Source organism: Callospermophilus lateralis, chromosome 2, assembly GCF_048772815.1.
Source record: "Callospermophilus lateralis isolate mCalLat2 chromosome 2, mCalLat2.hap1, whole genome shotgun sequence".
Taxonomy (NCBI): Eukaryota; Metazoa; Chordata; class Mammalia; order Rodentia; family Sciuridae; genus Callospermophilus; species Callospermophilus lateralis.
Window position 1 is genome coordinate 97730483 of NC_135306.1, and position 13217 is coordinate 97743699.

At 42.0% G+C, this 13217-nt stretch overlaps 1 protein-coding gene across 3 annotated transcripts in view; it reads left to right on the forward strand.

Moving 5' to 3' along the window:
* Positions 1-13217, forward strand: part of Nfrkb (nuclear factor related to kappaB binding protein) — a 33403-nt gene that overhangs the window by 14797 nt on the left and 5389 nt on the right. For all 3 annotated transcript variants that reach the window (XM_076846174.2, XM_076846176.2, XM_076846175.2), the window contains exons 13-23: positions 3348-3427; positions 3534-3580; positions 4831-4891; positions 5432-5606; positions 6617-6723; positions 7589-7712; positions 7936-8015; positions 8168-8388; positions 8689-8959; positions 9624-9836; positions 12432-13199. In XM_076846174.2, coding sequence (XP_076702289.2) covers positions 3348-3427; positions 3534-3580; positions 4831-4891; positions 5432-5606; positions 6617-6723; positions 7589-7712; positions 7936-8015; positions 8168-8388; positions 8689-8959; positions 9624-9836; positions 12432-13199 — 2147 coding nt within the window. The remainder of the gene's footprint in view (positions 1-3347; positions 3428-3533; positions 3581-4830; positions 4892-5431; positions 5607-6616; positions 6724-7588; positions 7713-7935; positions 8016-8167; positions 8389-8688; positions 8960-9623; positions 9837-12431; positions 13200-13217) is intronic.

Here is a 13217-nt window from a genome sequence, read left to right on the forward strand (position 1 = left end):
GCAGAGGTAAAGGTATTACTCTGTTGGGAAGCATATTACTGAAACAGTGGACCAGGAATCTGCACTGATTGGAGAGAAAAGAGAGATGGATCTGGGCCAGTGGCAGCTGAGAAGTAGAGGTGTCATTGGGAACTATCCTGGGTCCAAGTGAAGCTTTCATGGGAGTAAACGGGCAAGGTGAAATCTAGGCCATTATGTTTAGAAAGCAGAGTGTGGGTTCTTCATCCTGACTGGCTGTGTACTATGGTCAGTGGAATTTTTTTAAAAAATACCTATTCCTGGACCTTACCACAGAGATTCTGATTAAATGGTTGGAATGGGGTCTGAACTTTGATGTTTTCAAAAGTTTCCAGGTAATTCTTCAAAATGCAACCCCAGTTGAGAAACACTGAAGTAGGCATTTTGAAAATAGAGCAGCTTTTGGAACTGGCAGAATCCAGTTGTGCTTGTGGGAATGATTGAGTGGAGTGGAGTGGAGGGAGGAGGTTATGGTAGAGGAGGAGTTTTCACCACCTGAGAGGTTAGGATATTGGATGTACTGCTCATGTGGATGTGGGTCTTCCTCATAGTGGCAGGGTGTGGAGTAGTGAGAGAGGGTGAGCCAGTTCCTGTGAGGAGAAAGGACTAGATGCAAAACTGCAGGAGTGGGGATTGGGGTGTACAGGTAGAGAACAAAAGCCTCAGGGAACAGGCTTCCCCCCAGCTTTATTGATGTGTAATTGATATATTAAAAACTGCTTATTTGATGTATGTAATTTGATGAGTTTGGACATACACGCATACACCTGGGAGCCATCCCCACAGTCAAGATAGACCTTTCAAACTTCTGTATCTCCCTTCCCCCTTTTTCTGGCAAGAACATTAACATGACATTCATCTTCTTAATAAATTTTGAAGTGGCACAGTACAGTTTCATTAAGTACACAACTAAGTCCTACAGCAGGTCTCTAGAACTTATTCATCTTGACATTTCATAATGGAAACTTCATACCTTTGGAGCAGCTATTCCCCTACTTTGATTTTACTACTCCTGCTCCTGGTAACTATCAATTCTGTTCTCTGTTTCTGTGACTTTGAGCATTTGAGGCACCCTGTATAAGTATTAAGTGAAATAAATTTGTCCTTTAATTTATTTCACTTAACATAGTGTCCATTAGGTTTATCCATGTTGCAAATGGCAGGATTTCCTATTTTCTAAGACTGAATAATACTCCATTTTATGTTATAGCATATTTTCTTTATTCATTCATCCACTGATGGACATTTGGGTTGTTTTCATATCTTGGCTATTGTGAATAATGCTGCAGTGAACATTAGAGTGCAGATATGTGTTTGAGATCCTGATTTCAGGTTTTTTTTTCCCCCCTTATAATTAGAAATGGGATTGCTTGACCATATGGTAGGTCTGTTTTTAATTTTTTTGAGGAGCTTCTATACTATTTTTCATGGTTACTGCACCATTTTACATTCCTACCAACAGTGCATAAGGTTTCTCTTTTCTCCATATTCTTCCCTCTATTTTATCTTTTTCTTTTCTTTTCTTGTGTTTTTTAACAGTAGCCATCCTAATAAGTGTGAGGTGTTATCTCAGTAGTACTTTTGATTTGAAGTTCCTTGATGATTAGTGATATTGAGCACCTTTTCATGTACCTGTTGGCCATTCATATTTCTTCTTTGGAATAGAAGTATAAGAATTGTCTATTCAGGTTCTTTGTTCCTTTTTAAATCATGTTGGTGATTTTCTTATTGATTTGTAGGTATTCCTTATATAATTTAGATGTTTTAGCCCTTTATCACATATATCGTTTGTAGTTATTCCCTTCTATTCTGTAGCTTGGCTTTTCCCCTCTGTTGATTATTTCTATGCTATGCAGAAGCTTTATAGTTTCCTGTAATCCCGTTTACTTGTTTTTGCTTTTGTTGCCTATACTTTTGGTATCATATCAAAAAGGTCAAGACTAATCTCATGGAGCTTTCTGCTGTTTTCTCATAGGAGTTTTATAGTTTCAGGCCACATGTTTAAATGATTAAACCATTGGTTTTTACATATAGTATGATGGAAGAATCTAATTTCTTTCTTTTAAATGTGGATATCCAGTTTCCCCAACACTGCTTTTTGCAGACTGTCTTTACCTCATTGAATGTTCTTACACCTTGGCCAAAAATGAATTGACTGTATGTGTGGGTTTATTTCTGGGTTCTGTGTTTTAGGAACAGGCTTTTGTTCTTATTTTTCTAAAAGAACTAGGAGAGGGCTTGCTCGCCTAGCATGTACAAAACCCTGTGTTCGATCCTCAGCATCACATAAAAATAAATAAATAAAATGAAAGATATTGTGTCCATCTACAACTAAAAAAAAAATTAAAAAAAAAAACAACTATGAGAAATGTCTGAAATCTTTGAAGAGTCTCATCTCTGCCTTCTGACTGCATTGAAGGACATGGCTATGAGAGAATGAGCAGTCAGCCTCCCTATAGTTAAGAATCAAGGGAGAACCAATTTTCTCTCAGAAAATACCTGAAAACCATATATGTGATAAAGGGCTAATATCTAAAATATATAAGAACAACCAAACAGGAGAAAAAGATAGGCGATAGAACTACCTGGTTTTGAAGTAGCATTTCTGGAAGCACAAATGTTCCTGGAGATGGGTATTGGTGGTATTGTATGCCAGCTACTGAATCAAAGAGAAGCGTCTTGGTGAATGTGACCTTTTTGGGAAGCACAGGAACATTCTCTCACAAGCAGACCTGGATGATGCTGATTAATGGTGACTTCTAGTCTAGCCTGGTTAAGAGATTTAGGTACATTATGTGTCAGGAGCTTCAGGAGGACTCTGAACAAATGAGAGAAGGGCACTGACAGAGTGATTTTCTTTTCTAGGCAGACCAGGAGGAGTCCTTTCTTTTTTTCTTCCCCTGCCTTAGGCTTCTGATTGCTGTGCCAGTGTGTATAATGCCTTTGTGGCTCACTAGCCATTCCCTGTTGTAAGTTTTCATAACATGTGACGCCTACCACTTTCCATATTGGGCTTATTTAATATATGCTCTTTTCTCACTTTACTATAAACTTCTTGAGGGCAGAGACTGAATTCACTGGATGACCCCAGCTTCTCCACAGGTAGTACGTGGCACACAGTGGTTACTCAACAAATACCTGTTGAGTGAATTGTCTAAGGAGGTGACATGCATCAATGATGGTATAGTCTGTGAAGGGAAAGGTAGTGCTAAGGATCTTGGCTTCAGTCCTGATGTATTCTCTCTTTGTCATAGGTTAAGAAGGTAAAGAGAAAGGGGGATTCTGAGTCACACCTTAGATTTTGTCTTCTTTTCCCCCCTTTCTTATAGGCCAGTCTCAAGATAATGAAAAGGAATTAGCTGCGCTCTTCCAGCTGTGGCTGGAGACCAAAGACCAGGCCTTTTGTAAGGTATCATTTTTCAAAATACCAACTCTTCCCCTTTTGGTTTCTAGAACTCTGAAATTAGTGAAAATTCTCCAGTCCATTTACCTGTTAATGTTTTCCTTTTCTCCAGCAAGAAAATGAAGACAGCTCAGATGCTACAACACCTGTCCCTCGGGTGTGAGTATAGCACTCTAATGGTGGTGGTGTCCCATGAAACCATGATTCCTGGTACTTACATGTCTTAGTCTGTTAGAGCTATAATGGGCCTGAGAGATCATAAGAATTTGCTGATTCTCACCTGCCTAATATACCTAAGGAGGGCAATATATATCCATTGATATGAATGGCTCCCTGCGGAAGGAGTTCTTTCTTTTTAAATGTTTATTTTAGTTGTAGAGGGATATAAGACCTTTGTTTTATTTATTTATTTTTATGTGGTGCTGAGGATTGAACCCAGTGCCTCACATGTGCTAGGCAAATACTCTATCACCGAGCCCCAACCTCAGCCCAGAAGTTCTTGATGCTAGAAGGGGATGTGCAGTAGAGTCTGAGGGGATGTGATCTACCTTATAGCGGAACATACTATTTTCCACATGTTGTCCTCCTGGGTTTCCCATTTGAGAATGAGTTATCTAACCCAACCTCCTTATTTCTTTTTTTTTTTTTTAATATTTAGTTTTTAGTTTTAGGTGGACACAATATCTTTTATTTTACATTGATGTGGTGCTAAGAATCAAACCCAGTCCTACAAGCATGCTAGGCGAGCATTCTACCATTGAGCCACAACCCCAGCCCCCCAACCTCCTCATTTATGTAAAGAAGTTGGGTTATGAGGTTACATTATTTGTTGAGGGTTAGTGACAGGAATTCACTAGAATTTAGATCCCATGAGTGACCCCTCTCATATTGCTCTTTCCTGTGTGGTGTGGTTCTGCAGTTAGATTTTTTTTTTTTCTTTTTTTTTTTTTTTTTTTTTGCAGCATGGAGGATTGAACCCAGGGCGTCACGCATCTTAGGCCAGTACACTCCCCATGAGCTGCACCCTAAGCCTGTGCATTTAGTAGAAGTGGGGGTAGTACAAGCATTTATAAGTTTCCTGTGAGCCAGGAAATATACCCTTGCTATCTAACATTTTTCGTTGCCATTAAATTGGATTTAGCAGCAAGATATCAGCTTAATTTCCACCTGCTCAGTACTTTTCTGGATTTCTAAGTATCAAGTAATTTTTGGAAATACCATCAAGAGTTACTTGGTAGGAGCTGGAAAGTGGAGTTTTTAAGAGTTGAGTACATCTAAAGGGACATTTCTGAAGGGACATTTTTTTTGTGTGTTGCAAAGAGAATGGTTCTGGGTGTTAAAGAAAGGAGATGGATCTGTGACCCATCTGCTAGTAAGTCAGAGTTAAAACAAAATTCTTTATGTTTCAGAAGAACTGACTACGTGGTGCGGCCCAGCACTGGGGAAGAGAAACGGGTTTTTCAGGAGCAGGTAAGAAATATGGAGAAGATAGAGAAAGTCTGTCTCTGTGAGGCCCTGTAGATTGAAGTGCTGAGCCTGACTCTTGAGTCTACCTTCATGGAGGAAATTCATACCTTCACTGTGGATATTCTGTTGGTTGGGATTGATTACGGCAGGGGGGGCGTGGGTGGTGCAGAAGTGATGTGGGGAAAGTTTTAATCTGTTAGAGCTGTAATGGGCCTGAGAGATCATAAGAATTTGCTGATTCTCACCTGCCTAATATACCTAAGGAGGGCAAAAAAATATATATATATATATATATATATGTATATATAGAAAGAGAGAGAGAGAGAGAGAGAAACTACTTTGATGATTTTTTTAGCAAAATGCATTTTATTTCTTCATCCTTTGCTTAGTAACCAGTTCTGAGGACCATCCTTTTCTCACTGTAGTTGGCTCGTCATCTATGGGGGAATTTTTCATTCCATTCCCATTTTAATCTCCCCATGTGGATCTAGAGTGAACTCCACTGATTCTGACTCAGAAGCCTTCTCTCTTTTCTCTGTGTAGGAGCGTTACAGATACAGCCAACCCCATAAGGCATTCACCTTTCGCATGCATGGCTTTGAGTCTGTGGTGGGGCCAGTGAAGGGTGTGTTTGACAAGGAGACTTCCCTCAACAAAGCTCGGGAACATTCCCTTCTGCGCTCTGACCGGCCTGCCTATGTCACCATCCTGTCTCTTGGTATGTGGTGATTTATTTTTTCACTCTGAATCTTTCCTCAAGTCATCTCTGTCCTCCCTGCATACCCCCCACCCGCCTCCTCCACCCTGGGGTGAGTCAGGCATAGCATTTGGAAGCTTTGGATTGGGAAATGAAGGGGGGATTCTGCTCTTAGAGATTGGTGGCAAGAATCACTGTTCTTTTCTGAAGGTGTGCCGTTATTTATGTTCATTTAGGAAGTGCTCACAGGCCAGCTGAATAGGTTTAACTAGCACTTTGCTTCCTTAAAGGTTTTGTTGTGGGCTGGGGATGTGGCTCAAGCGGTAGCGCACTCGCCTGGCATGTGTGCGGCCCGGGTTCAGTCCTCAGCACCACATACAAACAACGATGTGTCCGCCAAAAACTGAAAAATAATATTAAATTCTCTTTTAAAAAAAAAAAAAAAAAAGGTTTTGTTGTGCCATGAATCCCTTTGGCAGTCTGGTGAAACTCATGGTTCCCTTCCCATAGTTATGCTAATTCTAAATATACATTAAATGCTTAGAGTTATAAAGAAGCCAATCATATTGAAATAGTTATTAAAACAATGTGTAGAAATATGAGTTTTTATTTTAATTGACAGGATCTAGCAACAGGTCTTATAAATATCTGTAACTTCCAGATAGGGATATGTGTTTGACATTTATAATATGAAAATATTTGATTTCTCTTACAACATCGCAGCACTGCCAATACATGATTTATTACCTTGTGTTTATAATCAAAGGAGATTCTAAATTTCAGTGAAAGATAAATTTTTCTTACCTGAATTCATGGACCCACTGAATTCTAAGGTATCTGTGGACTTTATTCTTGCCTCTGTGAAAGTGTGTAGGAAACACCAATGGCAGAGCTTTCCGCCACTAGGGGTCAGTGTGCCCGATGCTGAGTTGGGAGGCTGAAGAGCACTAACTGCAGGGAGCATCACCCCACTAGAGCAAGTAGGGGGATATTGCTTGACTCTTGGGCTTTGCATTTCCTAATGTTATCAGTTCGGGATGCAGCAGCTCGGCTGCCTAATGGAGAAGGCACACGGGCAGAGATCTGCGAACTGCTCAAGGACTCCCAGTTTCTTGCACCAGATGTTACCAGCACTCAGGTAAGTTGGAGAAACAACTTTGCTTTGCTTTCTTTCAGAAAACTTGTTAGAGGGCTGGGGTTGTGACTCAGTGGTAGATCATTTGCCTCAGCACGTGTGAGGCACTGGGTTCTATCCTTAGCACCACATGAAAATAAATTAATAAACAAAGCTATTGTGTCCATCTATAACTAAAAAATATTAAAAAAAAAAAAAAAGAAGGAAAACTTATTAGGAAACATAGGAGGATCACTAAGTTCAGAGCCAGCCTCAGCAACTCAGAGAGGCCCTAAGCAACTTAGTGAGACCCTATCTCAAAGTAAAAAATAAAAATGGGCTGGGGGTGTGGTTCAGTGGTTAAGCACCTCTGGGTTCAATCTCTGATTATTACTTCCCCCGCCCCCACCGAAAAATGAAGAAAAACAGGTGCAGTGGTGTACCTATAATCCCAGCTAATCACGAGACTGAGGCAGGAGGATTGTGAGTTTGAGGCCAGCCTGGACAACACAATGAGAACCTGTCTCAAAAGCAAAAACACAACTAAATGAAGAAAGGAAAAAAAGAGCTTGAAAAGTGCAACAGTGATGACCAAAACCCCTGTCAGTGAAGCACAAAAGCAGCTCTAGGTTTTCCTTTAGCTTATAGTAAAAGAAAAGTTGCTATAGTCAGAATTCAAAATATTCTTACAGTGAAAACATCACTGTCTCAGGAATTTATAGCATTTTTTGTTTTGCCAGGTGATTTGGTGAGCCACTAAGAAGACATAGCTAGACTGAGATATAGTCTGTTATATTGTCAGCCATGAATCATCTAGGGATTTTTCTCTGGGTTCCAAACAGCTTCTATTATCTGGGTCTGGCCTGACCCTTACTTCCCTTTTCTTCAGGTCAACACAGTAGTGAGTGGTGCCCTGGATCGACTACATTATGAAAAAGATCCTTGTGTGAAATATGACATTGGACGGAAGCTGTGGATCTATCTGCATCGTGACCGGAGCGAAGAAGAGTTTGGTGTGTGAGGCTTCTGGGGAGTGTGTCCAAGTAGACCAGTGATGATTCTGACTTTCTGTCCCAGTTCCATCATTCTTTCCATTGGCATTCAGGTAGAATAGGATTATGGAGGCAGGGTCTTACCACCAGCAAGGCCTTGGGTTTTAGCAAACTGCCCCCCGCTCCCACCCCCTTAATATACTAAGATCCAACTCTTGCTGAAGCTTCCCACTTTTGTTTATAGAGCGGATTCACCAAGCACAAGCAGCTGCAGCTAAAGCCAGAAAAGCCCTTCAGCAAAAACCCAAGCCCCCATCCAAGGTGGTAAGTGATCTCATGAAGAACCCTCTTGAGAATCCTGGGGCTAGGTCTAGGTACTTAACACTGTGCTTCAGGAGCCGAAGAGTCCACCCACGCCTTCCTTTCTGGAGCCTTTATGACACCTGTGGTAAATTTCCCTTTCTCATCTTTTCTAGAAGTCCAATAGCAAGGAGACTTCATTAAAAGTCCTCAGCAGTGGACCTTCTGAGCAAAGCCAAATGAGCCTCAGTGACTCTAGTATGCCACCCACCCCAGTAACTCCTGTAACCCCCACCACACCAGCATTGCCTACCACCCCGATTTCCCCTCCGCCTGTGTCATCAGTGAACAAAAGTGGCTCTACTTCTGTCTCAGAACCAGCTAAGTCTAGTTCAGGGTAAGTGCCTCTGTTTTGTTTCTATATTTCCCCCTCCCAAATCCTCTTGTATGCATGTCCTAAGGTTGTTTTCTTTGTGTGTGTGTGTTTGGGGCTATTGGAGATGGAATTCAGGAGCATTATATGAGCTATATCCCCATCCCTTTTTGAAAACTTTTGTTTTTGAGGTAGGGTATTGCTGAGTTGCCCATGCTAGACTCAAACTTTTCATCCTCCTGTCTCAGCCTCCTGAGTAACTGGAATCACAGGTGTGTGCCACCACTTAAGTTTTTATTTTTGTTTCCCTGATGTTCCTCATAGGGTTCTTCTGGTGTCCTCACCAACAATGCCACAGCTAGGAACAATGCTATCCCCAGCTTCCAGCCAGACTCCACCCAGTTCACAGGCTGCTGCCCGCGTTGTAAGCCACTCTGGCTCAGCTGGACTGCCCCAGGTGCGGGTGGTGGCTCAACCTAGCCTTCCTGCTGTCCCACAGCAGTCAGCAGGACCAGCACAGACACTGCCACAGATGCCACCAGGACCACAGATCCGGGTGCCAGCCACTGCCACACAGACCAAAGTAGTACCCCAGGTAAATGGAAACTGTAGGTCACTGGGAAACAGGACTGTGGACTGACTGAGGTAGGCTGATGAGTCAAATGGTCAAAGTCTGGGGAAGGACCAGGGAATCATAGATTGTTGTTCCTGAGGATAAAGTTTACTAAGATAACTCATTTTATGTTTAAAGCCATGTAAGCATTTTTAGATACTGTTTTACATGTTGGAAATCAGACCTTCAGAGAAGTTCAGTAATTTTCCCATCATTCAAACAATAGTACCCTTGTAGAGTGGGATATAAATCTAATAAACCTTTTAGTTTAAATCTCAGGCTCCTTCCATTGTGCCTTAGCCGTGTGTCTTGGATATCCCAATGACTATCTGTATGATTGTACAGAAGATTTTTATCCTCTTTACTTCATTTTTCTCTTATTGTATATAAAAGGAGAATATATGCCCTGAATACGTAGGAATAACCAGATGCTAAATGTAAAGATGTTCTGAAAATTAAAGTGTTTTATACAAGTACGGGAAATTTGCAGTGTCTGTTTCAGAGAGTGATGAGCCTTGACCATTGAGAGAGTAGTAGTATTTTTAGAAGAATATTCTTGGGTGGTGACACATGGGGAGATCCTGCCTTGGAGTGCTGATTTCCATCTCAGGGTCTAATTGACCTCTCTGCCTCACACCTTGAACAGGCAGTCATGGCCACTGTTCCAATCAAAGCGCAAACTGGGGCACCCAGTGTACAGCGGCCTGGACCCATGCAGACAGGGCTTACGGTGACAAGTCTCCCTGCTGCAGCCAGCCCTGTGAGCAAGCCAGCCACAAGTTCCCCCGGGAGCTCGGCTCCAAGTGCCTCTACAACTGCAGTCATTCAAAATGTTACAGGACAGAACATTATCAAGCAGGTATGTAGAATTCTCCAGGTGGTTCTCTTTTTATTTTTTTTGTCCCAAAACAAAAACCTCAGGCTGGAGGTCCTGAACAGACAGATATCTGTGGAAAAAAGATTTGTCATCTTGGGCTCTTTGTTTATAGGTTCTTCAGGTATGTTTCCATTCAAGACAGTTGCAATTTCTGTGGATGCTCAAGGGATGTCTTCCATTTCTTTCCATATAATTTAGCATTTGGTAGTAGTTTATGGATTTAGTGAGACTCTCCAAGGACTTATTTAAACTCCCATGGCCATATTCTAATTGGCTTTTCAGTTTACACCAGTAATGGTAGAATACATTTGTATTGGCAAACTAGAAGAAATATTGACAGGAGTGCTTCCTGTGTATCTGTACCATGCCTTGCATTTTATAGATGTTAGGGGTCTGTTTCTCAAGCACTGGAGGGTGATAGACACTTCTGTTATTCTCATTTTATAAATGAAGTGGAGTTATATAACAATGAAGTAGCCTTTTCATTCAGCAGTTGTTCACTGTCTCTTGTGGCAGGCACTATGTGAAGGATTGGGGATTTAGTAGTCTGTTAAGTAGACTGAGCCCTGCCTTTGTGGAATTTGTGTTCTTGGAGGGCAAGGAGACAGATAAGTACATCAGTGTCAGAGAATAAGAGATGCTGTGAGGGGCTTGGGATATAGCTCAGTTGGTAGCACAAAGCCATGGGTTCAATCCCCAGCATCATACACACGCACACACACAAACACACAAAAGAGAGATGCTGTGAGGCTCAGTAGACAGGGCAGTGTTGGAGAATGGTGGTGTGCTAATTTCATCCACGACGATGGGAGTTGGCCTCTATGAGGAGATGAAATTTGAGCGAGACAAATGAAGTTGGTGTGCTATGGTTACGATGATGACTAGGAGATAAAGCATTCCAGGCTTAGGCATGGAAAGTGAATACATTTGAGAAACAGCAGGAAAGCCATTGTAACTGGTTTACAAGTGAGCAAGCATGAACATATGGCTCAAGCATGGTGGCTCAAGAAAAGGGAGTTGAAAATGGCCCCCATGGGCTTTGGTTGCAGTGACTGGATAGATAGTGGTCTCATTTACCAAGATGCAAGAAAATTGAGGTGTAGGGACTGCAAGGCAGACAAAAACGTGTGCTCATGCAGGAGAAAGCAGTGCTTATATTGGGTGTGGTGAAGAGTGTAAGAAGAGACTCATTGTATATAGTTGAATAAATGCGACGAGTTCCAGGGGCTTTTTGGGAATGGCTTCAAAAGAGTGTAAGATGATGAAGCAGAGTTAGTGAGTATAAGTAATTTTTAGAGGAATTTTGCTTTTCTGAGAACTGGGCTGGAGTGGAATATGAAGGGGAATTGAGTGAAGCAAGGAGGGCAGTATGGAGCAGAGCCAGGGTTGTTTGTATTTAGGATGTCCAGTGTCACGGCATGTCTGTGTGGCAGTGGTCCAGTAGAGGGGCCATAGAGAGGAAGGTTCTGAGCAGGCTAAAGGGGTTGATCTGTTACACATGGAGCATTTGACTTTCTCTTTGAGTTGGTATGAACCCACGGAGTCTGGCTCTAGAGCCTGTGCTGCAGATACCTCGCCACACTACTACTCTCAAAATAAAGGTGATCCAACCATAAATAGAATAAAATGTACTTGAGATTGATGGGGAAATACTGTTATATACAGATGTAATTATGTTGAATAGTAATGATAACATTGTGATTTTTTTTTTTTTTTTATTTTAAAAAGTCCTTTCCTAGGTTAGGGATATATAGATAAGTCTTTTTAAAATTTTTTATTTGTTCTTTTTAGTTATATATGACAATAGAATCTATTTTGATATATTTATACAAACATGGAATATATCTTACTCTAATTAGGATCCCAATCTTGTGGATATACACAATATTGAGATTCACTGTGGTGTATTCATATATATATATAAATAATATATGTATGTATACAGGAAATTATGTCAGATTCATTCCACTGTCTTCCCTATTCTCCCTTCCTTCCCTTCATTCCTCTTGGTCTAATCTATTGAACTTCTGTATAGATAAGTCTTTTTTTGTTTCTTTGTTTTAGTATATTTAGTTGTTGTTGAACTGTTATTTAGTTTATTTATTTATATGTGATGCTGAGAATTGAACCCAGTGCCTCACACATGCCAGGCAAGCACTGTACCACTGAACCACAACCCCCGCCCTATAGATAAGTCTTGATTAGTAAAATGATCAATCTTGGATAGACTTTAAAATATTCCAGTTCCTAGGGGCTGAGGATGTAAGTGTGCTTAGTGATAAGGCCCTGGGTTTAAACCCCAATGTCTACTCCCCCCCCCCCCCCCAAAAAAAAAATTACAGTTCCTCTCTTCTACCCTTCTCTCCCCAAGGTGGGAAAGGATACAAAGTGATTACTTATGAAGGTGGGAGAAGGGTGTGTGTTGTGCTCTTCTCTACTTTTGTGCCTGTTTATTATTTTCAAAATAAAAAGGTAAAGATATATGAAACATACATGAAATAGAGGTTTGCTTAAGTTTATTGTATGATCAGTCAGCATCATGAACCCCTTCATTAATGCTGTGTCTCCCCCATACAGGTGGCCATCACTGGGCAGCTTGGTGTGAAGCCCCAGACAGGCAACAGCATCCCACTCACAGCCACAAACTTCCGAATTCAGGGTAAGGATGTACTGCGACTGCCGCCCTCTTCCATCACCACAGATGCCAAGGGCCAGACAGTTCTTCGAATCACACCGGACATGATGGCCACATTGGCTAAGTCCCAGGTTACGACAGTAAAATTGACTCAGGACCTCTTCGGGACAGGAGGTGGTACTGCAGGCAAAGGCATCTCTGCCACCTTACATGTCACTTCCAATCCAGTCCATGCAACTGATAGCCCTGCCAAGGCCAGTTCAGCCAGTGCTCCTTCATCTGCTCCAGCAGGCACCACTGTGGTCAAAGTGACTCCCGACCTCAAGCCAGCAGAGCCCTCCAGTTCAGCTTTTCGCTTGATGCCAGCCCTTGGTGTGAGTGTGGCAGATCAGAAGGGAAAAAATACAGTGGCCTCTTCAGAAGCGAAGCCAGCTGCCACAATTCGCATCGTGCAGGGCCTGGGAGTAATGCCTCCCAAAGCAGGCCAGACCATCACTGTTGCAGCCCATGCCAAGCAGGGGGCCTCAGTGGCCAGTGGGTCTGGAACTGTCCATTCTTCAGCAGTATCCTTGCCCAGTATGAATGCTGCTGTGTCCAAGACTGTGGCTGTAGCTTCTGGGGCTGCAAACACGCCCATCAGCATCGGGACAGGAGCCCCCACTGTGCGGCAGGTCCCCGTCAGCACCACGGTTGTGTCCACGTCCCAGGCTGTGAGTAATATCAGTGGT